This window comes from Echiichthys vipera (genome assembly GCF_963691815.1).
Source record: "Echiichthys vipera genome assembly, chromosome: 2".
Classification (NCBI taxonomy): Eukaryota; Metazoa; Chordata; class Actinopteri; order Perciformes; family Trachinidae; genus Echiichthys; species Echiichthys vipera.
In genome coordinates this window covers 10,402,655-10,430,418 of record NC_139827.1, presented here as the reverse complement: position 1 = coordinate 10,430,418, position 27,764 = coordinate 10,402,655, and the positions used below count along the sequence as shown (strand labels likewise).

General features: G+C 40.2%; 2 protein-coding genes across 2 annotated transcripts in view; one reads left to right on the top strand and one right to left on the bottom strand.

The window, feature by feature from the left end:
* Positions 1–27,764, bottom strand: part of lrba (LPS-responsive vesicle trafficking, beach and anchor containing) — a 196,666-nt gene that overhangs the window by 60,321 nt on the left and 108,581 nt on the right. Inside the window, 3 exon segments of the mRNA XM_083933277.1 lie at positions 14,310–14,446; positions 16,343–16,486; positions 21,432–21,556. Of these exon segments, the coding sequence (XP_083789403.1) occupies positions 14,310–14,446; positions 16,343–16,486; positions 21,432–21,556 (406 nt within the window).
* mab21l2 (mab-21-like 2) lies at positions 11,350–13,112 on the top strand. The gene has a single exon (XM_083933301.1). The coding sequence runs from the start codon at positions 11,715–11,717 to the stop codon at positions 12,792–12,794; it is 1,080 nt and encodes a 359-aa protein (XP_083789427.1). The 5' UTR covers positions 11,350–11,714; the 3' UTR covers positions 12,795–13,112.

The window sequence follows — 27,764 nt, the reverse complement described above, 5'->3', positions numbered from 1 at the left end:
TAACAGATATATATGAGAGTGGTATCAATCTATTCACAAAAAAAACTATCTCTTTAAAAACAATAAAAGGCAATCGAAAATATATTATCCACTACATCTAGAATTTGTGTACGGTATAGATAAGAACAGACAATACTGATGCATTGTCAATGAACTTCAGTATGAGTAGTCAAGACTAAGGTTTTCAAAATGATCAATAACTGCAATATTTTATTCAACATCACATTTTTAAAACAATATGATCTTTGTTAATTATACATTCGATAATATCAAAAGTACCAAAGTTATTAAAAAAAAACTGTTTTTCCAACCAGCACTGTGTGCAGGTCATAATGGGTTGATTTTTTTTCTTTTTGCATGCATGGTATTGAAATAGGTACATAACATAGTTTTTTTTATGCTAGTAAAATTTGGGTAATGTGACATGCTTAGTCAAAACCATTTGTCCACCAATGATTGATAGGCACAATTGTTCTGCCATCATGTAACTAATTCAAGATGTAATCACTGGTCACACGTGAAGCCCTATTTGCCTCGAGGGAAGTAAAACAAACTACAAGGTAAAAAAATAAACATGACTAAGAAGCTGCGCTGGAGTGTGAGAGAATTAAAGCAAAATAAACAAGCCCAGCTTGCTGCAAGTGTAGGTTATGAAGCCTAAAGGCTCAAAGCATTCAGCCCAAACGTCACCCAGTAAGAGTTTGCATTCCCTGAAGAAAGTCCCCTTTGAAAGGATCTGTGGGGCCACTTAGTCTGAATTTAGCCTAATAAGGATTAAACCCCTTTTTGGCCCTTTTCACTGTTTGCTAACAGGTTAGTCTTTTCTCCCTTCCTTTCCTTGGCTGCTTAGCCTTTTTGAAGTGGGAACAAAAAAAAAGGTCTTGTGTGGATTTAGGGAAATGCTGCAGTGGTCTTGGGGTTAATTGGTAGAGAAGTGAAGACTTCAGTGCCTTAACTCATTAAACATTCAGCCTTTAGGCATAAGCTACAAGAACAAAAGCCTCAGCAGGGTCCTCACAAACAATAAGATACTAAAGGGGCAATACTAAACACTAATGGTGTCAGTAGAAGGGATTGACATAAACATGAAATACATAAATAGAAATATGTCATATGTCAAGTCATAACCTTAGAAAATAAGACAATGTGACTGATTTTTTTTGTGTTGCGTATTTTAGGCAAATTACACAAAGATAGCATTAAAGGATGACAGAGTATATAAAATGGCTCTGCTTTTTTTTGGGACAATATTCAAATCAGCGCTTCCTTTTTTACCTCATCACAGCTTAGAATGGGGCCACAAAAGGCAGAGCTAGTGGCTCAAAGGTGACTGGAAACAAAGGATGGATAAGGCCACAAAAGTAAAGAAAAGAGGGGTGTGGAATGCAACAGACATCCACAAATTGAGAAGATCCTCTCTGCTGTTTTTGCATTATCACGATGCAGCTTTAGATCATTCAAATTGTACACGAAAATATTTAGATTTTGGATAGTCCAATAAAAAAATGTCACAGTACACGTAAAACTAGAGTTAACTTAATACATACTCTTGAATTAGACAACGATACACCAGCAACAAAAATCAGCCATAAACTCAGTGAGCAGCAGTACATACAAGACCTAAATAGTATTGCTGGGCACCTGTTGAGAGTTCACAGAAAGGGCTTAAATACATTCCTTGATTTGTCATGCTCATCAGTAAACACTTGCACATCAAGAACAGGAGTTGAAGAAAGTATATGCTTTTCACCAACATTCAGAAAATCAAGGAGACAGGCCAAAGCCACCACTGAAGCAGGAGGTGTTTTAACCTCAATGCTATTGGCCCTCCACTGCCCTGTAAGCTGCCATGGCGAACATCAGACAGGTTAAGATTGCTGACCGGCTCCTATCGCATTCTCCCCGCTTTCCTTCAATCTCTCATTTTGCCATTTAGAGATGGATAGGCTTTTTTTGGGGTTGGTGCGAGGCTTCGCTGGAGTAAATTCTTTTCTAATCCGGCTATTGTCACCAGCTTAAGTGGGTGTGGGGTGAAAAGTACACCCCTCTTGGGGAATATGGGGTGGGTTGTTCGAAGCAAAAGAAGAGGGAGAGAATGGGACTAAAGGAACGGCTGCAGAGACTTTTGAGAATTTGAAGGTGACTCAATTGAAGCTACAGGTTTATCAGTGACAAGCATTTTGAGTTACAAAATGTAATCGTTTTTTTTTTTAATTAGTGAGCATCTTAAATACTCTGGAGGCAGATACATCATGAATATTTCAAATACAAATTAACAAAAATACAAGAAGATTCACTTTGATGTGCTCATGGTAGATGCCTGTCTATATCTATGCCCCGTCTGGTTGTAAAGTTGATTTTCTTTTGTTTCTTCTTCTTCTGTTAGAGGGTGGGTTGATCGCAATAAGCAACACCTTTTGCATCACACACATGCTATTTGATCTATTGTTAATATAAACTCTTTAGCAACTAATAAATACTGATTCGGTTTGGACATTGTACTTTGAACTCGGCATTAGCATTTATTTTTTACTATACCAATTGAATATGACTGTGATTGCTGGTGTGGAACAAGTGGATTGTCTTTTGTTATTGAGATGTTAGGTTGAAAACGATGATAGTGCAAGGGTTTAGAAGATCACTACAAGAAAAACCCAATTAGCCTTTATTTGACTTGATAGCATTAAAGATAATCTGTTTATTAAAACTGCTTTTTGTTTATCCTGCATCTTATTGTGCTTATTCTTTTGCTTCTACAGAACATAAGTAAAGATCTGTTGTGCTGATGTCTGCTAAAAATGAGTCTTGGATGAGTAAGTAGCCTGCAGAATGTCCCTGTGGATGTGCCATTTCAACCAGACTGGATGGGTCATTAACCATAATGGCAATGGAGGCACAAGAATTCAGCTTTGTTACAATGGGCTCTCCGGCACATGAGATGTCTTTACAGAGTACACACCAATGCTATCAGCTTACCTTTTTTAAAAACAAATACATCTGAATACAATGATTTAGATTAGGAATTAACAGCTATAATGAATAGGATGTCCTCATTTTACCTTTGTATTTACGAGGCATTCTACAATTAGAAACACAGATAAAATGAAGCTCAACAACACACATATTCACTCAAAGTCTTTAACATATGGATTGAGTTTTATCATCTGAAAGGCAGCGCAGACCTTTCTGACAAAACAAGATCACATTTACAATTAAAAATTTCAAATATGCAGGGCTGCACATCGATCTTTCAATTGGAGCCGGTTGTCTCTGACCTCCGCTGAATAACAGAGGCTTGTGCGAACAGCAGGTACACAGGTGCTGATTGTAATATCAGTAACCTACCAGGCAGACTGGCATCCATAAACAGGCCTATCCATCAGGCTGGTGTGTTGCCTTTGACACGTGTGTCAGAGGCAGACGAAGGGAATAAATGATGGAGAGAGGGGATCAATCAAAGGAAGGGAGGGGAGGCACCTGCCCCCTGACTGGCCCAGTCAAGCCCAGAGATGGAGCATGATGGAGGGGCTAGGCTCAGGTGCAAAGAGGGGGTGGCAGCTCTTTGTCTGGAGGTGCTTGGTTAAGTGTGAGCCAGGTCTCGGCCACAGTGGTCAGTGGTTGTGTTAAGGTCCAAAGTCAGGTCACAAACAGAGGGGCAGAGAGCATGTTTATTAGTGAATAGAGATGGGGTAGTTGTTTGTGTTCTTGTGTGTGTGAGAGAGGGAAGACCAAAGAGAAGGGAGACATTAGTCATCATTAGGTGGGGAGATGATACACTGTCTAATGGTTCTTTATGTGATTGCCAATGTGGCAATCGTCTTCCCTCGACCTGTCCTACCTGGTTACCACTACACTGCTTTGCACAAGAGTGACGAGATTGTAGACTTAGCGTCTACAATCCTACTACTGGCTCTGTGAGACTGTACTTATTCATAGTGGTGCTTTGAGCTAAAAGCTGTTGTCAGGAATAATATTTACCATGTTAACCATCTTAGTTTGGCATGTTAGCATGCTAACATTTGCTAATAACATAAACACAAAGTACAGCTGAGGCTGAAGGGAATGTCATTATTTTTATTAGTATTGAATTAGTATTGAAGAAATTCAGATGTTGACCTGATGGTGACCTACAAAAAAAGTTAAGGGATCACCAAGTTGTTGTAATTTCATATGGATCTAATCGTTTTTACTTTAAACTTCATGGTGGCAATCAGGGGAAGTCAGGTATCCCCAAAGTTAATTATGATTCATCATCTGGAAACTATGAATGTCTGTACAAGATTTTGTTCCAACTCATGAAGTCTGAACCTACGTGTTGGACCGGCCAACTGACATACTGAAAGACCAACTGACCGACGTTAACTGTCTAGAGCCACACTGCTGGCAAGCCTTAAAACACAACAACAACAGAGGAAAAACCATCTAGAATTTTATACATACATTTCCGTTAAACTCATAGTCTGATAATGGCCAAATTCCAGAGGATATCTGACAAATAAGAGAACAACAGATATGACAAATAAGAAAAAGAATGAGCTAGTTTCTCGGGTTCTCCAAAGCTTTGAGGCCCATCGTTAACAAATCTTCCTCCACCACTCTTAAAACACCCCACATCTGGCCAGAGGACTGCTGACCTCATCCTTACAGAATGAGTTAATCATCGCTGATATAACCTCACTCAAACAACTGGGTTGTAATACGAGAGACTGTATCACAACCATCCATGTTGTTTGAAACTCAAAATGGAGAGGTGGAGGTGCACATGCATCTTGTGTGAGGGAGACAGACAGAAAGATAAAGGGACAGTAAAGAAGGTAACAAGACTTTACTGCTCTACTGGGGAAACCCTAATTTCAGGAAGCTTTAAACCTTTATTTGGCCTTATCTCCTCTAATTGGTTTAAATCATTCGTAATTGTTTGCACATGTCTTTATGTTGAGAAGCTCCCAAAGCTCGGCCCGTGACTTGACATAAGCACTGAGGTAAATCGAGAGGAGCAGTATGATAATAATTGGGTTTCCTGATGACTGGATGAGCCAAAGTGGGCTGCGGGGAATGATGCTTGAGATTAAATTGACCCTGGATGTTTAGGATTCGAGGAAAGGGACAATTCTGAGAGGTCTGGACCTGGAGTCTGTCGTCGGTAAGGAAATGTTTCATGTCTCACAGGTGCTATAATTACTGTACCTGGAATGCAGGAGGAGGCAGTAAGTGAAAGACTGGAGGAAAGAAAGAGAAAGAAGGTCATCCTAACCCATCACTCCGCCTGTTGTTGTCGCGGTGTGGCTGAGCGATTTATTGACCATCCCAGGATGCACTCTGTCAGAGTGGACGAAGAGAGCGGAGGGAATGGATGGTGGAATGGCATGAAGGAGAGACAGAAGGAGGGAACGATGGAGGGAAGGCGGCCAATATGAATGAGTGAGAGTGAAGGGATCCGTTTCCTTGGGCTCATTGATAATGACATACCTGCTCGGGCTGTCCGTTAGTCCTATAGCACACACTACTTAGGCTCTAACTGGAAAATCAATAGACTCCTCTCTCCGAGACCTCTTGCTGCCATGGCTCTTTGTGATTGGCAGCTGCAGCCGAAGGTTGTCCCTGGTGACCATGAGAGTTTGGCGGAGCGAACAGGAGGAAGGGGGAGGGGTGCAGTCGCAGCAGTTTGACACTTTAGGGAGAGCTTAACGATATGGGACTGGTCGCTACATAACACCAGGGTGGTTTTCTTTGACTGAGTGACCATCCATTCAGCCACTCCAGCTAACCCAGAGGAGCCGTCACCACCCCACTAATTAGAGTAACCAATGTCTTCTCAATGGGGGTTTTATCACTGCATAGCAAGGTTGGACAGTGACCTTTAGGAAAAATTAACTGGTATTCTATCCAAAATACTTTTCTATCTGGCTTTTGGCTAAAACTTTCTGTTTCTGGAAACAAAGCGTGGATGTCCGAGGGACACAGAAAAAGTGGCAGGTAAACTTCAGCTGTGTGTAGATTTTGTGAAGTTTTACAGTCAATTACAGTGAGTGCTGTATACAAACAAACTGAGGAAGTCATATAAGGGGAAAATTACATTATTTAAAGTGAGGGCTTTGATTTATAACAGTGTGATATTTGGTTTTCAACAGTACATTTATAAACTTATTGTGTCATTTAAACTGTATATCACTGTAACATACCATGAGTTACATGGCATGATTTTTCATGCGGTCATCTGTACCTTGTACTTTGCTAGTAATAAAAATTACCTGTTGACAGTGACCATTAAAATGTCATATTAAAGAATAAATTACTCCTTTCCCTGTGATTTGGCAAATATATATATATACATATACATATATAAACTGTAATTGCCTCAGATCAGAGGAAAAGGAATTTATATATATATTTATATTTCTTTTCATCAGAGGAAATTACTGATTACTTATCTGTTACATGAGCTGTCACACCATCCTCAATATTTTCACTTTTTTCAATTCCGGTTGTTACGAATTGTGGAGCAACATTGTCAATCAAAACCAAAAACAAAATTATTTTAATGTGCAATCCAGCACATTAAGTAAATATTTGTTATGTTGCCACTGCGAACGTAGTACAAATTCAAACCACAGTAACTAGTTTCTCTTCGGGACACAGGAATAGTTTATAATACACTCAGAATGCAAAGGGGATCTACGGGAAGGTTCCTCCAATCAGGGTTTTGCTGGTATTTCCTTTGACCAATCAGCTGGAAGTAGAGCGAATTTCACTTCCTCATTCATGCAATATTAGTAGTCTCAACTCCAGGAGTGGCTCTGCAACAATAACTCTACATGCAATATTGATGGCTTGTGTCTAAACACAGAGAGGGCGCTGCTAAACGCACACACGCGCGCACACATACACACACACACATACACACACACATCTGTTCTGTGACTTCATCAGTCATGCTATCTGCCGAGCAGATGCAGGGGCCTGCCAGGCAATTAGTTGCCTGCGATGATTTTCTTTGAGCCCTCTACGGAGGGAGCAGCTGGGTCCATCCGGGTTTGGGAGACAGCAACAAAATGTGTGAACAAGAGCATCAAAAAGCACTCGCTCAGCTCACATGTGTGCCGTCATCGTTCTGTGTGCACATGTGCATGTGTTGTTAGGTAGTGAGCAACTTTCCCTGCACCTATCTTGTTTCCAGAGAAAGGAAACGGGAAAAAGAGCACTACCTAAAAATGCCAAGCCTTGACATCCCCCTCCCTTATTACTCACTTGGAATTACAAAGCACACTAACTCAAACAGACACGGAGAGGAAACTGTTGCACATTCTGTTGCAAAACAAATTCATTCTTTCTATTGCCTTCTTCAAATACCTCTAATGTCATACCATGCCATAAAATGTAGCCATAACATTTACAGATGTATTACAAGGACCAAGGTCATTGTGAATATGACTGTCCACTACTCTGTTGTAAATCACTGTAGGAGACTTATTTTGTATTTGTTGTATGCACAGTTCATACTGGAATTTCAGATTGAAGATTCAACAAGTCAACAAAATCAGAAAATTCAAATTTACAAAAAAACATTTATGACCGATGAAACAGGATACCCATGAAGGGAACAAATGTGTATCAAATATATTTAAAATACAAATTGTGTTTTTGAGGTTGGTTTACTTTAAACTAATTTTAAACTATTTGATGAAAACTATGTTGTATACACAGTAATGAGCCACCTGGGGGTACTCAGCTTTATTCTTCTGTACCCTCTCCTCTCCTACAAGATTACGCTGAGACCATAGGAAAGACAGACAGAGCAAGGACAGAAGAAGAGAGAAAAAAAGATGAGAGGCAGTGAGGTTACTCATCAGCTGGCAGAGATTTGCACAGGCATGGACACTGTTTTGTGCTCATAAGGGGATCACTGTGGAGTCGTCACACAGACTCAGATCAAAGAGCTCTCTGACAGGCCCCTGATCTTTTCTCCAGTCAATATAAACCAGGGGGGGGACTCTCTAGGAACCACAGATAATTCTGACCGTTTTCAGGAGATAAAGGGCACAAAGAAGTAGCAAGAAGGGATGAATGAGCAAAGTAGCCGTTGTCATCGGATATATAATTTTGTATATTCGTACTCGAAAAGGGAAGAGGTTGGAAATAGGGGGATAACAAAAATAGATTTGATGAACTAAAAATGATCTCAGCTGCTCCTAGCTGTCCCAGCAGTGTGCTGCCCTATTTCTGTTTTCCACCTATGCCTGTAACGTGCCTTTCAGCAGATGAAATGTACATACACATACAATTTTCTGAGATATGGCTGACCCTTCCATTTCAAATGGCAAAAATAGACCGATCTAATAAAGTCCAATCCATTCTACATTGATTAAAAAATGAACACAGTTTCTCGGAAACGTGGGGTTTTATAGGTGGGCCAAAACGGATTCATAACGTCTTTGTAAAGATCTGTGTCGCCATATATTTCATTAAGCTGCGGTTAGCATGTCCTTCATAATATTTGGACACTTGCTCTCCAAGTAGTGTCGATTAATCTCTCTGGAGCTGTTAGCTTGATAATAAACAGTCATCCAGGAATCAAACTGCCAGACATTCTCATTTATTTCTCTCTGCTTCTATCTTTACTTTCAAACATTGGGATAACTATCGCTACAAGTTACGGGCAGGAATGCCCAATCTCTATTTATCGTTTCTTTTAAATTTCACGATAAATCCAAGTTGCCAAGTCATTTGTTGCTCATCTTGCCACAGTTTGTCTTGATACTCTAGAAGTTCTACGAAGAATATCCAAATAGATGTTGTGTGTTCATTTAGATGCTTGTGCAACAAATTCTGAGACCAGAGTATTCTTCCACGAATTGTGTAAGTAAAATATGATATATAATACGATATGTGGTTTGTGTGACACGTTACTGCCTTTGAAAAAGATTAAGCGAATATAATGTGATCCCATGTAATTCCAACTGGATGTTTTTTTTAACTTTTTTAAAGGTTATTTGTTGCCATGAGCTCAAATATTCTGCAGGCCTTTCAAAATGAACTAAATAATACATTTTACAAATGTTATCATAAGTTACTTTACACTCCCTAAAGCCCCATTATCACTTGCAAAAAGGCCACATGACGAAGTCCAGAAGATGTGGTAACTATGAAGGGGGGGGGGGGGGGCTCATTCATCTTTGCCTCTTCTGAAATATTTGTGGCTTACGTCCCTCGCAAAGTTGGCTACTTCATATCAGTAAATGGGTTTCTGGAAATCATGGGTGAATCAATGTTCTGCCTTATGTGAAATTATTTATGTAACAAGTGTCATGACATTCATGCATATTTTATTAGCATTTTATTTGCACAAAAATAGCCTGGTGTTTGCTTTTAACGGCTTCTGAAATAAGTTATGGCAACAGGCAGATGCAGAAAAAAAACAGTTTTCCATACTGAAGTTATGCAGGCCACAGTCGACCTTATTGTCTGTGATCATCACTTCAAGGAAGCCATTCAAGATATTACAGACTGACTGTGGTCTCTGTATATTTGCATTACTGTTGGCCTGATTTATTTTCTAAAACTACAGGAATGAATGAACTATATTGAAAAGTTGCCGCTGTGATAGTGGGAAAGTGTTGTCAAGTGCTCAAAGTAGATAATCATTTGGAAATAAAACATGTATTTAACCAAAGCTTTGAAAAAAGGGAGACTCAACAGTAGGAGAAAATGTCCAATTAGCTTCATCTAATTTTATGCCAGACACCTATAATGACTGTGACCTCGTTAACTGGAATAGTGGACATGTGTGAAAGGACGGCAACAGGCTGCAATAATACGTCTTCTTCAAAAACATTTCATAAGGCTTTCACTGCTGGTTTTTATATTTCTAGCATGCTTCCATGTTTAAATATGTGTCACAGCCGCTTGTCTGTGGGAGAAAGTAATGGCTTCTTTAGCTCTCCAACATGAAGTCTGGGTGACAGGGGGACTTCAATTACAAGCTCAGAGAGACCCCTGGTTAAATTATTCAGTATGGACAAGGTTCATGGAGATAAACCCGCGGGCAAATTAACAGTGTGTGTGTGTGTGTGTGTGTGTGCGCGTGTTGCCGTAGACACACGTCTTGTTTCAGTTATTTGACTCAAACTAAAATGTTGACTGTTACACACACACACGCACGCACACACACACACACGCACGCACACACACACGCACGCATGCACACACGCACGCACACACACGCACGCACACGCACACACACCATTAGCAGAATAGAGAATAAGCTTGTCTTTTATCAATTTTTATTTATTTATTATATTGTTTGTTAGTATAGTACTGACTTGAACAAAATGTAGTTCCCTTTGTGGACAATAAAGAACATCTATCTAAATAACTAATAAATGTCCAATACAATGTAAATCAACTGATTAGTTAAAAAAAAAACTTAAGGGGTGGATAGCAGCAATGTTAATTTGTCTGATCGCTTCGGTGTATAATTTTGGCAGGTGCACTCTACACAATTCCTATTTTAAACATGCATTAACAAAATGATAAAAGGCTAAACAATATTCAACAGCACAAAGTATTCATTATTTATAAAAAACCACAATCCTCTTATCCCAGCCTAAAAAAGGAATAAGAACTGAACTGAATAAATAGAGTAAGTAAATGTAACGACATAAATAGTTTTATTTTTCCAATGTTAATTGAATTTACAAAAATGTGACTAACTGGCCATGCCTCCTGTTACATGTCTAAATTGAAAAAGGAAAAAAGATCACATTTTGATCTGTAAAACCAAAGTATACATTTTCAAGACCAAGCCATCAGACTGTGTAGGATAAAAGTTGGACATGCTGCATATAAGGATGAGAATAAATAATACTTGCTGTCAATAAGAGGAAAAACACTGCAATTACTGCACCTTTCAAAAGATGAGAAAAGCACAAAATAACGCATTCAATTAAAAACGGAGAGAAAGGAGAGATGTTTCTGCAGAGTACATGCGGGTCTAAAGTTAAAGGCTGTCACTCACACTTTGACTATTCTCCTAATCCTCAAAACGCACCAGGCGTAAAGAGCAACGCTGAAAAAACAACTGTTTTACTGCTGGTTCAGAGAGTACACACTGGAATCTGCCCGTATAAACCGAAGGGTTTGTGTTTTCCTGTGTCGAAATGGGAGCAGCGGACAGCTCCGCGCGCCCCGACGCTTGCTGAGGCGGACTGGAGCTCTTCTGCCCTGATTGGCTGCCTGCACTGACAGCTCCGCACATGATTGCAGGAGGAGAAGCCCGACCCCTTTCACTCTTGCTAAAGGAACCATTCATAAACTACACAAGTCCAGCTCACAGCTGAGTGTGGACGAAAAGTGAGCGGGGGCACAGAGGAGAGAATCACAGCAAGAGGAGATGAGTGGTCACAGACGATGTTTTAGCCTCTAGCGTCTGCAGCCCAGGACACGGATGGTGACCCGCAACCTGAATATGAATCTACCTAACGGTGCTGGACGTGCTCATGAGTTGGACTGATATTTAGCAGGCTAACACGTTGCATCCCTATCCGTTTCCTCCTCCTCACACTGACGTCCATCCGCTGCTAAAAGCAACAAAAAAAAAACTTTGATTACACACTTTTCCTGCACGGGGAAGCATTTGCCTCTGGCTTTACCGGTAAGCATTGGATCCGTCAACTTACTGCGACTCTCCGGTGTACAGCCCGGACCTCTGCCCCAACATGATTGCGACGCAGGCAAAGCTGGTTTACCAGCTTAACAAATATCACAACGAGAGATGCCAAGCTCGCAAAGCGGCCATTGCGAAGACTATAAGGGAGGTTTGTAAAGTGGTTTCAGATGTCCTGAAGGAGGTGGAGGTGCAGGAGCCCCGGTTTATCAGCTCCCTCAGTGAGATAGATGCGCGCTATGAGGGGATGGAGGTCATCTCCCCCAATGAGTTTGAGGTGGTGCTTTACCTCAACCAAATGGGGGTGTTCAACTTCGTGGATGACGGCTCCCTGCCTGGCTGCGCGGTGCTGAAGCTGAGTGATGGCCGTAAAAGGAGCATGTCGCTGTGGGTCGAGTTCATCACCGCCTCGGGCTACCTATCAGCCAGAAAGATCCGCTCCAGGTTTCAGACTCTGGTGGCACAGGCCGTGGATAAGTGCAGCTACCGCGACGTGGTAAAGATGGTGGCGGACACCAGCGAGGTCAAACTACGGATCAGGGAGAGGTATGTGGTGCAGATCACCCCCGCGTTCAAGTGCACTGGAATTTGGCCTAGAAGTGCAGCTCAGTGGCCCATGCCCCACATCCCCTGGCCCGGTCCTAACCGAGTAGCAGAAGTTAAAGCCGAGGGCTTTAACCTCCTCTCCAAAGAGTGCTACTCGTTAACGGGGAAGCAGAGCTCCGCAGAGAGCGACGCCTGGGTTCTGCAGTTCAGCGAGGCCGAGAACAGGCTGCTGATGGCCGGCTGCAGGAAGAAGTGTCTCTCCGTCCTGAAGACTTTGCGGGACCGTCACCTGGAGCTACCGGGACAGCCGCTCCACAACTACCACATGAAGACGCTTCTGCTGTACGAGTGCGAGAAACACCCGAGGGAGACCGACTGGGACGAGTCTTGCCTCGGTGACCGACTGAATGGCATCCTGCTGCAGCTCATATCCTGTCTGCAGTGCCGCAGATGTCCCCACTACTTCTTGCCAAACTTGGACTTGTTTCAGGGAAAGCCTCACTCAGCCCTGGAGGCTGCTGCTAAGCAGACATGGAGACTAGCGAGGGAAATCCTCACTAATGCGAAAAGTTTGGACAAACTATAAAGTGATTGTTGAGACAGAGCCGAGAGACATTTTGGGATAAAACTCCAGAGAAGGACAAAGATGATTCTGCAACTGATTCTCCAAGCAATGTGAAGAAGAAGAAGAAAAAAAACATCAGTAACCAAATAATGCAGCGAGCAAACCACGAAACCCTTTTTAAATGGAGCAATTGGGCCACAGCCAGAGAGAAAGTGAAGGTACATTTTCAGATCAAATGTTATAACTTTTAGTTGTCTCCTTTAAATGTTTTCACAAAGTGAAGAAACTTTTTATTTAAATATATGCACAAAATCGTTCAGTGAAAAGAATAAAATGTAGCGTGCCAAGTTCCATTTTTTTCATTATGTGACTTAAAAAGAAATGTTAATAAAATGTTGCAAATTAAATTACAACTCGGCCTCGTGTCTTGACGTGTTGTTCTGACAGCTGATATGACAGGCTAATCTGTAATCTGCATTTTATTTCTGCTATTGTCTGATGAAGAAAACCGTTCATTTATTCATTTGGACGAGAGAAAGCTGAGCTGGGATCAACACAGGGGGGGAAAAAACGCTTTGGCTAAATTTAAAAAGAGGGAATGTGCACTGACGACTTTAGGCCATGTGTTATTTTTACAGGGAGTCTCGAGCTCAAGGACTTTTCTAATGAATGTAAATCAACAGACTCGTGTTAATATACAGCCTGGGCGCATACAAACACAGGGCCTACAGCTAAACTGAAGCCTTCATTGGATTCGTGCGGTTGATTTTTGAGTTAGCACAGTGTATCTTATACGACATTTATTGTTAAGTTGATATTAATGAAATCCCATTGAATAAATGCGCGTGTTACTAAAAAAAAATGACATCTTTAAATACACAACTACACGTTTAAAAACAAATGCGAAAATGTCACGCAGCGTTAAACTGCACAAACAACCACCTGTGGGTCAGCAGTCCTCTAGTAAACATGGAGTCAGTGCTAACGGCTGGCATGATCAATATCAGACCACATTTTACGATTTATTTATTTTTAAATCTTTATTTAAATGCAATTTACCCGTGAAAAAAATATGCTGGATGATCATTAATTAGGGAAACCTGATTAATTTATGTTTTACCCAAGAAGACAGCTCGGTTATTTATAAGCCTTCATTTCTCATAACCACCGAATAATATCAAATGTTGTCGTGGGGTTAAATTTACGTTACGAAATATTCATAAAGACATTTTTTTTTTGTCATTTTTATTCAATACCAAAAATACTGTGGAGGAAAAACATGCGGTAAATTACATTTTTTCCCATTTCCATTCAAATGTAGTGATAGTGTCACTTTAACGGCATACGTATCTCATCACTTTCAAGTGTTTGGATGCATCTTTTTTTTTTTGCAAATTTAAAATAACACACTTGTGGATCTTGAGATAGAAGTCGCAGGCCTACCGTCTTCGTCAGCCACGGGGCGTTTAGCGACACGGCAGGGCCTTCAATAAGTGGACAATTTGAGACGTGATCAATGGGGCTCCAGTCTCTTACCTTTGGATCGATGGCCTTGAAGCCCGACTCGTCTTCATCCACCTCGAAGTAGAGCTCGGAGGCGGTGATGGACAGGGTGCCCTTCACCACCACGGCCGGAGCCACCAGCTGAGCACTGGTGCTCACGTTCACTGGGCCTGGAGGACAGACATGCCGGTCAGAGAAACAAGCAGGGTGTCCTCCTCTCCAAGTGGGGGGGAACACGATGGTTTTACGCAGCAAAGGTAAACATATAAAACTAAAAAAAAAAAAAGAAGAAGGGGGGATTGCACTGAGCTGATGGCTGTTTGTCTGTTAGAAAACACCGTGGGCTTTAAATCCCGGACGTGGTTAATGAATAAGGAAAGGTGCAAAGTGGTAGCCTTGAGAAAAACACAGCACAGATAACGATCATTTGTGTCTAGTTTTTTAAAGTTGAGGCTGTTTCTCCAAAGAATTAGCCCATATTTATATAAAACTAGATTTGCGTTACAATATTCAAATTGCGAGGTTAAAGGCTACACGGCCACTTGCAACACGGTCTGTGGTTTTCCTCCTGGGATTAAAAATCTACAATTAATCGATGGTTTTGAAGATAAGCACGGCTGCCTACTGTATGATCTAAACATATAACCATCCCCCCCCCCCCCCCCCCCCCCGAATAAAACATTACAGGTATCACAACTCGCACTAGAATACATTATTTAAAAGTGTCAAACTTTGAGACATAGACTAATTGTCAAAAATCGACTGTCAGTCAGAATGCAATGATTGCAGGCGGTGGAGTGAAGCTCTGTTTAATCTCTCATCAATCTTAATTTATGCCAGTATGACAATGAGAGCCCGGCTCAGGGGAGCTGTGGGTGTTAGCCCTGCCCGGCTCTGCACATGTGAGGCATTGTATTTGCAGATGTGCGCTGCGGAGAAAAGAGGCTCGGAGCCCGGCTTGATTTCCCCGAGCACCCGCACACTCGTGCACACGGATGGAATAAACCGATATATATATTCACTCCTCTGCCTCTCGTGAAACCCCCCCGAGTACTGACATGTTATCCGTGGGTTGAAATAACATTTTTTTTTGTGTGTGTTCCATTCAGTAAAAGACATTCAATTACACCTGAAGCAGACAGCTGCGTGAGAGAAGCTCGAGCTCTCCCGACGACCTCTACTCCATCCTCGCAGTATACACATCACTTTATTAGACAGGATTCAACGTTTAATCCTATTGTCCTCCAGTTGCGTTATTTTAATAGCACTCTGAGCCCCGTTAATGCAGCTTAGTCTGCTGAGCGCTGTCACTGCACATAAAAATGCGGATTACACTGAGATTAGTGGACTATATGATATTTAATTGGGATTCTTTAAATAGCAGACGGATCAAAAGCAACAAAGGACGGACAACATCGTGAAGTGCATAAAATGTAAAAAAAAAAAAATCTGTGTTGAAATCTTTAAATCAGGCTCAAAGGCTCATGCAGGGGAGGTTTTATTTGTTGCTTTTTCTTGAAATAGACAATGTTCAGTGTAGGGGTAAGTGGTATCCTGGGATAAACTCAGCTACTGCCGGATTTAAAAAAAAAATGTTTAGATAGTTGCTACTCAGGCCTGTGTGTATGTTTGTGAAGGAGACTTTCAGTAGCAGACAGAAAACTAGAAATTATGTTTTCACCAGTCCTCTGCTAGGATAGTGGTGCTATAAGGACAGAACTTTCCAGAGGTTCAATAAGGCTGACTAAGGCTTTCATTATAAGCCTGTTTCCTTGTACATAAGGAGTCTGCAAGGTGTCTAAAAAAATGCACTGTGATATCAAAGCAAAGCAGCATCATCATATGGGGAAATCAATGAAATCCTATGAGATGGATATCAGTGCATAATACAAAGTGCTATGTAACACATTTTTCAGTACTGTAAAACTGCATATGTAGCTTACTAAGCTATATCAAAATGACATTGGCCATGTTTCTTTACATTGTCTGGGCTGCAGGACACAGAGCATAGCAAGGGGAAGGGGTGAGGATGACTGAGAGGTGAAGAGGATGAGCCAGTTCTTTACCTGTTAGGTTGTCCAGGTCCTTCTCCTCTAAGGATGACAGAGTGTCATCGTCTCCGTCAAGTAATGTCTCACTCTCCGAGTTTTGATTTCCCAGAGCCTGACTCCTGATCGACTGCTTGCCTTTGAGAATATCCTCCTCGGACGCTGGAGGGGGGGAAAGGGGCTTTTTATTTTTATTTTAAAACATACACAGATCATATTCAGGACACTGTGTACATATACATATAGTGTACATGCATGGAGTTATACTGAATTCATATAGCATTAAAGGTTAAAGGTTTATTTAAGTGCAGAGTTTGATGGCTTTCAAACTTCCAACGACCATATTTGGTTTCAGTTAAAAATAAAATCTGCTCAAACACCCAACTCAGACATCTTTACTCTGTAAAAACAGCGGCGATAAGCAACATTACAAGAAGCAAACAATGACAGTGGAAAAGTTATTTTTAGATTAACTAACAAAAAAAAGAGTTGTGCTTTATGAGCTCTAATATTTTTCCCCCACTGCTTTAGTTCAAGCTAAAGCTACTAGTGGTGCAGTGGTGAATAAAAACATAAAATCTAAATTAGAGTATAATCTACAATTTAATTTCCGAACTGCATTCCTTTACCACTCTTTATATAACGTACATCGATTTGAGAGTAGTTAGTACACTAACTTAAGTAGTGACTTTTGTAAAACATTATCTTTACTATATCTTTTTTTGTCAGCTTCTAAAAGTGAGTACACACTTTGATTTGTCAACAGTAAAATTCAAAGCTAAAGTTATAGTTAAGTATTGTGGATTTACACTCTGATAAAACTATTTGCAAAGTTGATCAGCCCTGCTGTTTTACCTACATTCATTGGTTTAGAGCAGTGTGACTTGTGTTGCATTTTTTAGAGTTGCAGAGCTAAGTGCGTGCAGGCAAACTGAAAACAACAAGCAGGACGAGGCAGACAAAAGACTGACATCATGTTAACGCCAAATGCATTTTGCCCTCAAACATACATCAACACAAAACACCATTGCACACAAAGATTATTCAAACAAATTTAAAACAAAATGAGGGTCGCACACTGCCCCTTCTGATTTCAACTCAACATGACTTGAGGTTCCAAATGGATTATTTAAGAAAAATGGTAATCTGCAAACATTTACAGAGCCCTGCATTCCCCAGTGGGGCATGGTAAGGATCCACAGACATAAGTCCACAGCACAAAGACTGGCTGGCAAGTCCTCCCACTTTGTAAACATAGCTGGCAACATAGCAAGAGCTTTTTGCTGCTTCTGTGCATGTTTTCTCATCCAGCAGTCTGGTAAAAACATAGTTTTAATCCAGGAAGAGGCTGAACACATACAGGGTGGATTTGTTTTCATCATCACCTGAGGGGAGATCAATTGCACTTCCTAAAAATGCACAGACGCGTCATGTGGCTATATACTTTGAAACTGCAAGAGGAGCTAGGATAAAAAATCTCTTGTCATGGAAAATATGCAGCTCACTGATATTTAGAATGGTCTTCCTGTAATTAAGCCTCCCTGGAGGATTCTTTAGTTAGCAGCACTGAAATTACTACCAGCTCCTCTAATACGTACCACATGCCATTGTATTCACACCAAGCAAGTGGACAAGGGACTTATCACGAGCTTAAAATAAAGACATGTATTTGAGCTAGGACTGGGCAATATGACAATATATAGCAACAAAATGACATAAAAATGTCTGTTGTAAATACTTTATTAAAGTGTTTCTATCACAATGTATAAAAACATGTGGCAACGCTTAATGTTCGGATCCATGCACGTTATGTTGTTGTTATTTTGCACTAAAGTAAAAAAGAAAAGAAAATACTATGAAGTAATTTTAATTTGTCAAATATTTCATTCACACAGGAGTATACAAAATAAACTTTACAGTGTGCTTATTAATTATTTTATTTATTGAATTAGCAGAAATCCTGCTATATTTGATATATATCATTATTCAGATATGGAATGACCTATTTCCCGTCATAAGATTTTAGCCACATCACTCAGCCCTCCCAAATTCTCACCCCAATTCATAGGCAAAGTACCACTAACATACAGTATCAAGCCTTACAAACCTATGGTCTGATGCAACTAAACCTCACGACTGAGCTGATCCATGTTCCTTTTGTTAACCTCAAGCACAAGTTATGAATAGTTGCTCAGTACAAAACACACTGGAGTAAGTGCAACAGAAATACTAAGCAGTCAGTTTGGCTGAGTCTATCCGAAAAGCAAGAACAGCTATTTTGACAAGAGTTATGTCACACACAAAAGAAATGAGCACACAAGTGACAGGCTACGTGCTAACCTCTCATTCCTTCTGCTCCTAAAGTGGATTCTGTTTATGTTTTTTTCTTTTTTTTAATTTGACAACTCTGAGGTTTTGGTGGTGCTGTCTGTCTGGGGAATCATGTTGTTCAACTTTAGAGTACAAGTTTTTATCAGTTGGATTTTAACTGTCAATATGTGAGTGTAAAATGGAATTAACTACAATGAAGTGTAATAAAAGAATACTTATAGCAATGAAAAGATAATAGAAGCAAAAATACAACAATCGTTAACTTTTAAAAAAATTTAATTGAGGCATTATCTAAAAATGTTCCAATGATGAACAACCTATGCAAAGAGCCGGCGTGCCACATTCACAAAAACATCTAGCACGCCACTTCAACCTCATCACTCCTCATACAGGGAGCAGAAACGTGCATAAATCCCAACAGGTAACACTTTTTCCAAGACCCCATTTCCCCGACTGAGAGGTTCAACTACCTGCTTATACAACTCGAGGCATGCTTGGTCACAGCAATTAAATTGTCAAAATTAACAAATTTGTTTTTAACGGCAGCGTAGCCGGGAGTGTGGTCATGAGGCGAGTATTGATTACCAGAACAGAGACATTAGTCTTCAGGTATTTACTCTGCCACCTCTGGTACACGGGCCCAGGACCAGACCAAATCAATCCCCAGAAAAGATGGTTCTTTCCAGGCATAAATACATAACAGCCTACTCAAGTCTACTGGCAGCCACACACTCTCCTGTGGAAATCATTTTGGCGCAGTATGAATAATAACAGTTGTCCACACCCTTAATGCAAAAATGCACATTTTTGTCAATGTTTAAATAAAAAGATGTACATTTCCCCCCTTTTCACAATAGATCACCAGATCATCAGATAAGAAAAAATGCTAAATATTTTTCCATTGCTTCTAATTTCATGATCAAGCGTGAGATTAGAAAAGTGCAGCCACAAGTAGCAAGAAAATTAGGGTAAATTCAGGCTTGATCTTATACTAAATATTTTCTCAGGGGGTGAGACTGCATTTTCCCCTCTGCATCTGATGAATATAATTACAGCCAGATATGACCTTTGTGCTCTGTTTGAAAACTCAGCCCTGCATTCTCATCTTGAGCTGCACTTCCGTAACAAATGTCGGGTCGACTAAAACAAGACGAAAGGTTACATCAGAAAATGGATGCCGTCAGGCTTCAATGTCAAAGAGTTATTTTAATGATATATTCCCATACTTCAGCCGGACAGTATACTCTCTTGAGGTAGCCTACCCTTGCCACAACTGGCTGCTGGCTATTTTTACACAGACTTGACTTTGAAACCAAATGTTTGCAGGAATTTCTCTTTCTTCCCCCACTGAAAGATGTATGCAGCCCATAAGCTGAAATAGTTTTGTATAAATTTAAATACCAGACTAAATAGCTGAATGACCAACCCGCGGAGCGCTTCAACACATTTTCATCAGCTAAAAGAAGTCAGTGACAGGGCATAAGTGATGCGTCTGTTCACTGTCATGAACTAGCTGAAGGGAAAACGAGGCGGAATTAAGATGGAAACAAAGTAAAATGCAGAGGCTTTCTTTAGAAGAACAGCCATCAGCTGGCCTCGGTCTACAGCTGCCTCCACACTGCAGCCATTACTGCAGACCCCAAATCTCCCAGGATCCTGAGATCCCCAACACTTATTGCTTTTAGATCACATTCGTATTGACTCCTGTCACACCTGCCATTTGTCTTTGGGAATGATGTCAAATTAAAGGGGACTTTTGCAGGTGACACATTGAGGACGTCTTTGGTCCAAAAATGGCCATTTATTGGAGAGAGTAATTGATTGTGCTAATAAATGTAGACCCAGCATGATGATGATTGCAAACCCTGGTGTGTGCCGGAATTTTTGCAGAAATGAAGGATTACATGCTCTCTCGGAGAGAAATGTGACTCCTGGTGTGTCATTTAGATATTGTGGTTATAAGCGACTGCTGGGAAAATGCTCAGATGGGGTTTATTGAATATCAGCACCTGTCTTTATAGAGAAGTGCGCAGAAACAATGAAAAATTTACCCAATTTTAATACTAAAGGAAAAAGTCATCAATGCTGTTATTTTTATTATGAACTCTGTGCTTTGGGTAATAGCTGAGTATTGAAGAAGATTTTCCAAACCACTTAAATGTTCCCACATCTTAAGAGGCTCCAAGCACAATGTGGACTTTTTCTTCAGCTTTTTGGTGGACTTTGCATTTCACTAGTAAAATTAAATGACATTAAATCAATAAATTCATTGTAATTATACACAATGAATTACATTAAATTTTGACTACAAAAAAGGAATGTTTTATTTATTATGTCTATCTCTGATCTAACAAACTAACCTGCAAAGGAACACATCAAAGGAATAAATCCCTAAATGACCCCTCATTCAAACGCAATCATTTTAATCAGGAGGGGAAAAAAGGAGAGGAGGATGAATGCCACTTACCACTGATATCAGCCACTGTTATGCAGCGAAGAAAAACTAATGAACAAAAATTCACATTTAATTTCTTAGCCACTCTGTTCAAAACTGTATTTCTGGGTGCAGTGTGCTAACACACAGATTGATTATAAGAGTATGAAATTGCCTTTGTGAAACTCAAATGAGGGTGCTATTTTACTGAGTCTTCTGGTACAATAAATCTTTTATTGCAACGGGAAGACTAATTTTTATTACCTTGTACCTGGTGCTACCACCAAGTGAGTAAGTAAAGGAGTTCAAACAATAGGAAGGGACTTTGTAGAAGGGACTGACCGTGTTCGGCAGCGGCTTTGAGCGTAGCCTCTGAGTGAGTGGATCCGGAGGGGTTCCTGATGAAGCGACGTCGCCGCCTTAAATCGTCCTCCCAGTAGTCCAGGCGCCAGAACTCCCTCGGCCGGCTGCAGCGAGACAGAGGTAGCACATGTGTTAGCAATTACCAGCCAGCATGGTATAGCAGCCCAGCATTAGCACTCGGTCCGAGCAAGCATACATAAAGCCAGCATTGTGTTTGGTGGGGTTTTTTTTAACCCTCCGAATCACTCTTTGAAAACATTCACATAGACACAAACTCACACCTCCAATCATTGTACTTGACAATGACAATATCTCCTTCTTTTATTTGAGGAGAAGGTGTTCCCTTTTTTAAATTTCTTTTTCCACCTTCTCTCTCTTTGAGAAGGTGAACTGAGCGCTAAGTACATCACAGTGGAATGGGCAAATGACAGCGTGATAATTTTCCACACACTTGCACGTGCTGCCATTCCAGGCTCATTTCAAGCCCAGCAGGATACCTCTTGTCAGGAGTCATGGCTAGCAGGATAGGGAGAAGGCCATTACGAACACAGAAGAGGGTGGATAGCATTACCAATATTAATCAATGTCTACAGCACCCATATTTCTTTCCAATTTACATCTCCCTCTACCAGGCCCAGTCAGTAAATCATTCTGCTCTCAAGGAAAAGAAAGTGTTAACTTTTAATGAGGAGTCACTGCCACAGAGCATCGTGCATGTACACTGAGTCCCTGTCTATAATGAAATACCGCTTCTATTTTTGAATGTGGTTTAATTAAATCATAATCTAAAATATTCATTACACATGGTTTGGAGGCGCAACAAAGAGTAAGACAATTATTTTTCTCATTACACAAGAAACTGTTTCTTTTCCAGTTTAAAGGATTTTTAATTTGAAGAATGTTTGAGTTCAAAACAAAGCTGATTGTGTGTCAATTAGGCAAGAACGAACATCCACTTTTTTTTTTAAATGTACTGCTCATGTGTTAATGATTAAGAACTCAGGTGGGGAGGGAAAAACAACATGCACTTGGGTCTTCAATGAGACTAAATCCTGACTGTCTGACTCAAGTCCAACAGTCGTTTTACTTGTACTAAATGATCTCGTGAGAAAAAAGAAAAGGAAAAAAAATTTAGGAAATAAGAAAATCCTAGTCTAGGCTTGTTTTTTTGTTAGTTTGGCTGTTTTTTCTTGAGATATTCCTTAAACCCACTGCGACAATTTACCCTGGTTTTGTGAAAATACTGTAAATCTCTTTATTTCTGCTGGGCTGTGTGAAAAGTGAAAATAAGACCAGCAAGATCTATGCTCTCATGAAACATACATTTTATATTACATAAATTGACCTTAAACAGTAAAACACAAAAAAAAAATCAAGTGTCACCCAGGTTTAAATGATACAAAACATTTCTAAACTAATAAAAACAAAACCATGACCAGGTTATTCATAAGTGGCTGCAGTGTATCCTGTGAAGGTGTAGGAAGACGCAGTTTATGGTTTCAGTGGCATAAACTATGACGGGAGAACCCCAGCATACTTTATGTGATCTACTCTTGAACGCTGTTCTGGCCGGGGGCTCCTCACAAATCTTCAGTCCAACACCAATGATCACACAGGGGCCTCTAAAAGGGAAAAGAGCTTTACGCAAGAAAATAAATACAATTTCCAAGTGGGTCCTTTAGAGCGCTGTATGCCCTGGCTAATGAAAACCATTGATTATTTGATTTATCTGGACAAAAAAAATTATTTGTCTCAAAAGGCTAGATGATGAGTGGAGAGTGGCTGCTACTCATATTTTAAGTCTGGATGTAAATTTGTGTGCTTAGAAGACAGTCGTAGAGTACAACGACGATGTCAGGGGATCTTTCGGAAAATGTATAAAATGGCATAAATGGAAATGTACATTTTGTTTTGTACATTTAGAGCAGTGAAGAGAGAGAGAGAGAGAGAGAGAGAGAGAGAGAGAGAGAGGGAGAGAGAGAGAGAGAGAGAGAGAGAGAGAGAGAGGGAGAGGGAGAGGGAGAGAGAGCGCCGAATGCAAGTTGGAAAGACACAAGGGACGCAGGTCTGTGCAGGACCAGATTTCTCGCCAGTGACAAAGACCCTGCTCCATGTTTGTATGTGATAGTCTCTGAACGCAAATGGCTACTTCATCATCCTGCCTGCAATGGTATTCATCTATGAAAATAATTATCAAGGTTGTGCATGGCGCACAGCTCTGAATCAGGACACACTCGTCTCTCATCTCATGGGGGGGGGGGGGGGGGGGGGGTCTGTCTGATTCACACAATACACATTAATCCATCAGGAGGGGCACCATTGGCTGGAGTAATTAGTCAAAGCATGAAGGAACCACCTCTGCCAGTCATATTCATCCGGCGCCCGATGAACAGGCGACAATGGAAGTCCTAATGATGAGGTGCTGGAAGAGGTGGACGCATGATGAAAGATACCTCGTCATCAATCCCCAATGAGAGTGCCGTCGTAACAAGAATGGAGATGTACAGCGCTATGCAACCCCCCTACCACACACTGAGTGTGTTTCCACAAAGATGATAAATTATTCAGAGCTCATTCATCCTCCTAGGGCATCCTTGGCAGAATTTACTGAAGCACCATCCTTCAAAATAACAACAATTAAAATAACAAAGGGCCAGCGTTGTGCTGTGGTTCACGCCAACCACTTGTGTAATTAGTAATTAGTTTGGTCATAAAAGGTGTCTGGAAGGCCTCGTTAAGCCTGAAGTGACTGTTGTCTGATGATGAAAGTGAGGGAGAAACAATCTGAGGAGGCAAGTGGTCTTTAAAGACGTAAGGACGTTAACATACTTTAATGTTAAAAAAAACAACATTATTTTTCTCATACTGTCTCAATATACCTCAGGACTCTGAAACCCTCCATTTTAGCGTCTTTCTCTTTAAGTATATATGTAGCACCTCGACATGCTTAATATTCTACAATGACGTGGGAATTTAACTTTAACAATATCGGATCTTTAAAATTTGAGCAAAACTTAGAGATATGACACTGCAAGCCTTACATGTGCAAGCTCTGAGTTTTTGTGCACTAAAGAGAATTTGTTGAGCCACACCAACCCTTTCTAATGTAGACCACATTGGCTACTAACGAAAAAGAGTCAGGAAGAGTTTTATGTGAAGTAGTAAATAGTAATTACCTTCTTTTCTTTCTCTTTTTTTAAACATCTCTTGGATGCTCTTCGGGGCTCTGGAGTTGTAAATTTGAGGAAGTTTACCAACACAGAGCACGAATGGGGAAGCTCAAGTTTCTCCTTTTATGTGGCCCTGATCGTCTTTCTCCCTAATCAGTTAACAAAACAGTTATGCCTTCAATTTAATAAACTCAACACAAACCATCAACACGCTGCAAGGAGATACTTTACTGGTGGGCTCTTTAAGATTTCAATCGCACTACTTAATTGTCTATTTACATCAAAACAGAGCAGATGTCCAAGTAGATCTGGCATGGTTAGGTGACATGAGGATTGTTCAGTATGAGAGCTGGTTCAGGATTAATGAAATGCTTATCTGGAGAGAACAGCGTTTAAGAAAGTGGAGGGCCAAGTGAACTACATTAACGATGTCCTCGATGAAGAGTAAACTATCGCCTGACAAATGGGTGCTGTTGACTCAAATAACAAGCATGAAGCACATTGAATGTCTAAATGCCAGTATGATGTCAGCTGATGACTGAGATCCTTTTATCTGAAGATAACTAGTGTTTTTAAAGCACTGATCAATAAAAGGTCTATGATGCAGTTAGCAAGCCAAAATGCTATAGTTACATTTTCAATCAAGCGGCGTGTCTGTGGTGTAATGACCTGGACAAGAAAAGAAAAATATGTATTTTTCTCACAAATGTATGACTTTAAAATCTCAGAGATCATCCAAGGTTTTTCTTCTCATAAATAGACTTTCACCTCAGAAAGTTTGAGTTTTTCTCTTGGAATATTGCCCCTGGCTCTATATTATTATAATTTTTAATCTAAAATGGCCCCAATACATTGTCCTATAAATCTCATACCTGAGTCTCAATATATATATATATATATATATATATATATATATATTTGTATTTGTTTTTTTTCTCTGTTGTATCAACTATTACAGTTTCCTGCTGCAACAACACAATTCCCCTCGGGCGGTATTAGAGTTTAATCCTATCCTAAATATACTACTAATCTGGCATTAAGAAACCCTAAAATAAACAATCCCATTCCACCTCAACGTCACCCCGATTAATCATCATATATTATTGGGATTATCAAACGGCCAGTTTTAACATGTTAATAGATTCTCTCTGCAGCTCCGGAAAGTTTGATAGCACCGCTTTTTCTATGGAACGATTGTTGGTTTGCTGACAAGGACAAATGACTGTCATCCATCAAGTTTCAATCAAACATGGTTGAGACAGATGCAGCGCAGCTTTTTCCTCACTGCCAGTTTAAAAAAGTTTCTATTGTTTTTAAACAGACACTATGCACTGATAATACCACCAGAAAAGCATCCAATTTCCTTCTTGGTTATTTTTTAGTATTTCTTTAGAATTCAGCCTTTTGTGAAAGGTAGAATTAACCTTGAGTTCATATGGAGAGGTTAAGAAAATATATTTTTTTTTGCATGGGGTTTATCTTCAAAGCATTTGATGTTATGTAAATAACACGACCTTTATCATTGCAAGCAGGACATGCAGAGTGAATATGCTTTCATATATCACCACAAGCGTCTGCACTTCGACTCAAACAGTCATTCATAACCTTTCTGCTAAATTAATTTGGGGACAGTCAATGGGGCCTGCATATGCAGAAGAGATTTCTCTCCTTGCTTATTTTATATTAATGCCAGTTCCTATTGGCAGCCCTCAAATTGCTCAAACATTGCTGCTATCCCCAACATCATTTTGCTTTGATTTGCATAAACCATGTGTTTAGAAGAAACGGAGAGCAGGAATAGATTGAGGATTTGTCATGTTGAGGACTGGTTGCTCGAGCACTGGCTCTTTGTCAAATGGTGGCAGCGATCACATCAATGGTATCTCCAGACTCAAATTAAAATGAAACAGGACCAAATACCTTCCCACTGAAATTGTTTGGCATGATTAAGTCTTGCTGAAGTGATTTTCTACATGTGCATTAATGCTTATCCTTCCCACTCCAATGAGGGTTACAGGAGACCGTCTACATGTGTGTATGTTAATTCACCTCAGTTAATGTTGTTTACAAGATTTACCAGAGGTAACGTTAGGGTCACAGACCCGGCAACATTTCCATCTTGTCCCCTTTAATGACAGTCCACATGTAATTTTGTCCAACCTTATTATTAATCATAGGATCGAGTTTTTTTAATTTGTCTATTTTTAATATGATTTTAAATATCGTGATCCAACAGTACACCAGATCTGTGAAAAAGAATTTGAAAAAACATATTTAATAAAAGTACGACCTTGATAAGAGATCATGAAATAAACCAAAACTAGAAATCTAAATCTGACATGTGAGCTGAGGCATTTACTCATGCTGAATTAACAAAGTCGATGCGCATTTACATCCTTTGCCTTTAACACTCTTGTGAACTCCCTTTTTTCACTGAGTTTGTTGCAAACACACAAGAGTGCACACACTCTCATTACCAAGACAACATAAGCACCTAACACTCCTCCCAATTAACTCCAATTTATCCAAGAGCTTTCAAAAAGCGATCTGAAAAAAAGAGGGACTGATATTGTATCTCTGCAACATCACCAGCTTGTGAGGATCAAAGTACTCCCATGGGTGGGAGGCAAAAGGCTTCAGACTCCCCACAATGCAGTGCAGCCAAATGAAATAATGCAAATCGAGCCCTAATTACCACCAGCTTAGCGCGCAGCTTCCAATTAGCAGCAATTACGCTCAGTGTAAATTCACCAACAAAAAGCCAGACAATTACGCACTCATTATATCAGATTTCATGGGAGGCAAAAGGGAAAGTGTTGTGTTTAGTAAGGTAGTAAATATTGACCAAAGACAGGATTGTTTAACATGCGGAGAAAAGGCTTTTTCGAATCAAACGAAAAATGCTGCACTTGATTTTATTGTTGAATGTTAAAATAGCAGCACAGTTTGCCTGATTAAAATGATCTAAGCATCCACTACATAATAAATAGTTTTTACAGACGTCCCCTGCTACATCGCTGAAGTGGTACCATCTGTATTTTTGATGAAGGGTCACATTTTTCCTGTGATTTTGACAACATGCATTTAAGGCCATTTATCACCACTACTGCGAGGTAATGAAGGCATCCACTGGACCGGAGTT

Bases quoted from the DNA above. Each gene is read 5' to 3' on its own strand.
- mab21l2 (XM_083933301.1), top strand. From the start codon at position 11,715: ATGATTGCGACGCAGGCAAAGCTGGTTTACCAGCTTAACAAATATCAC.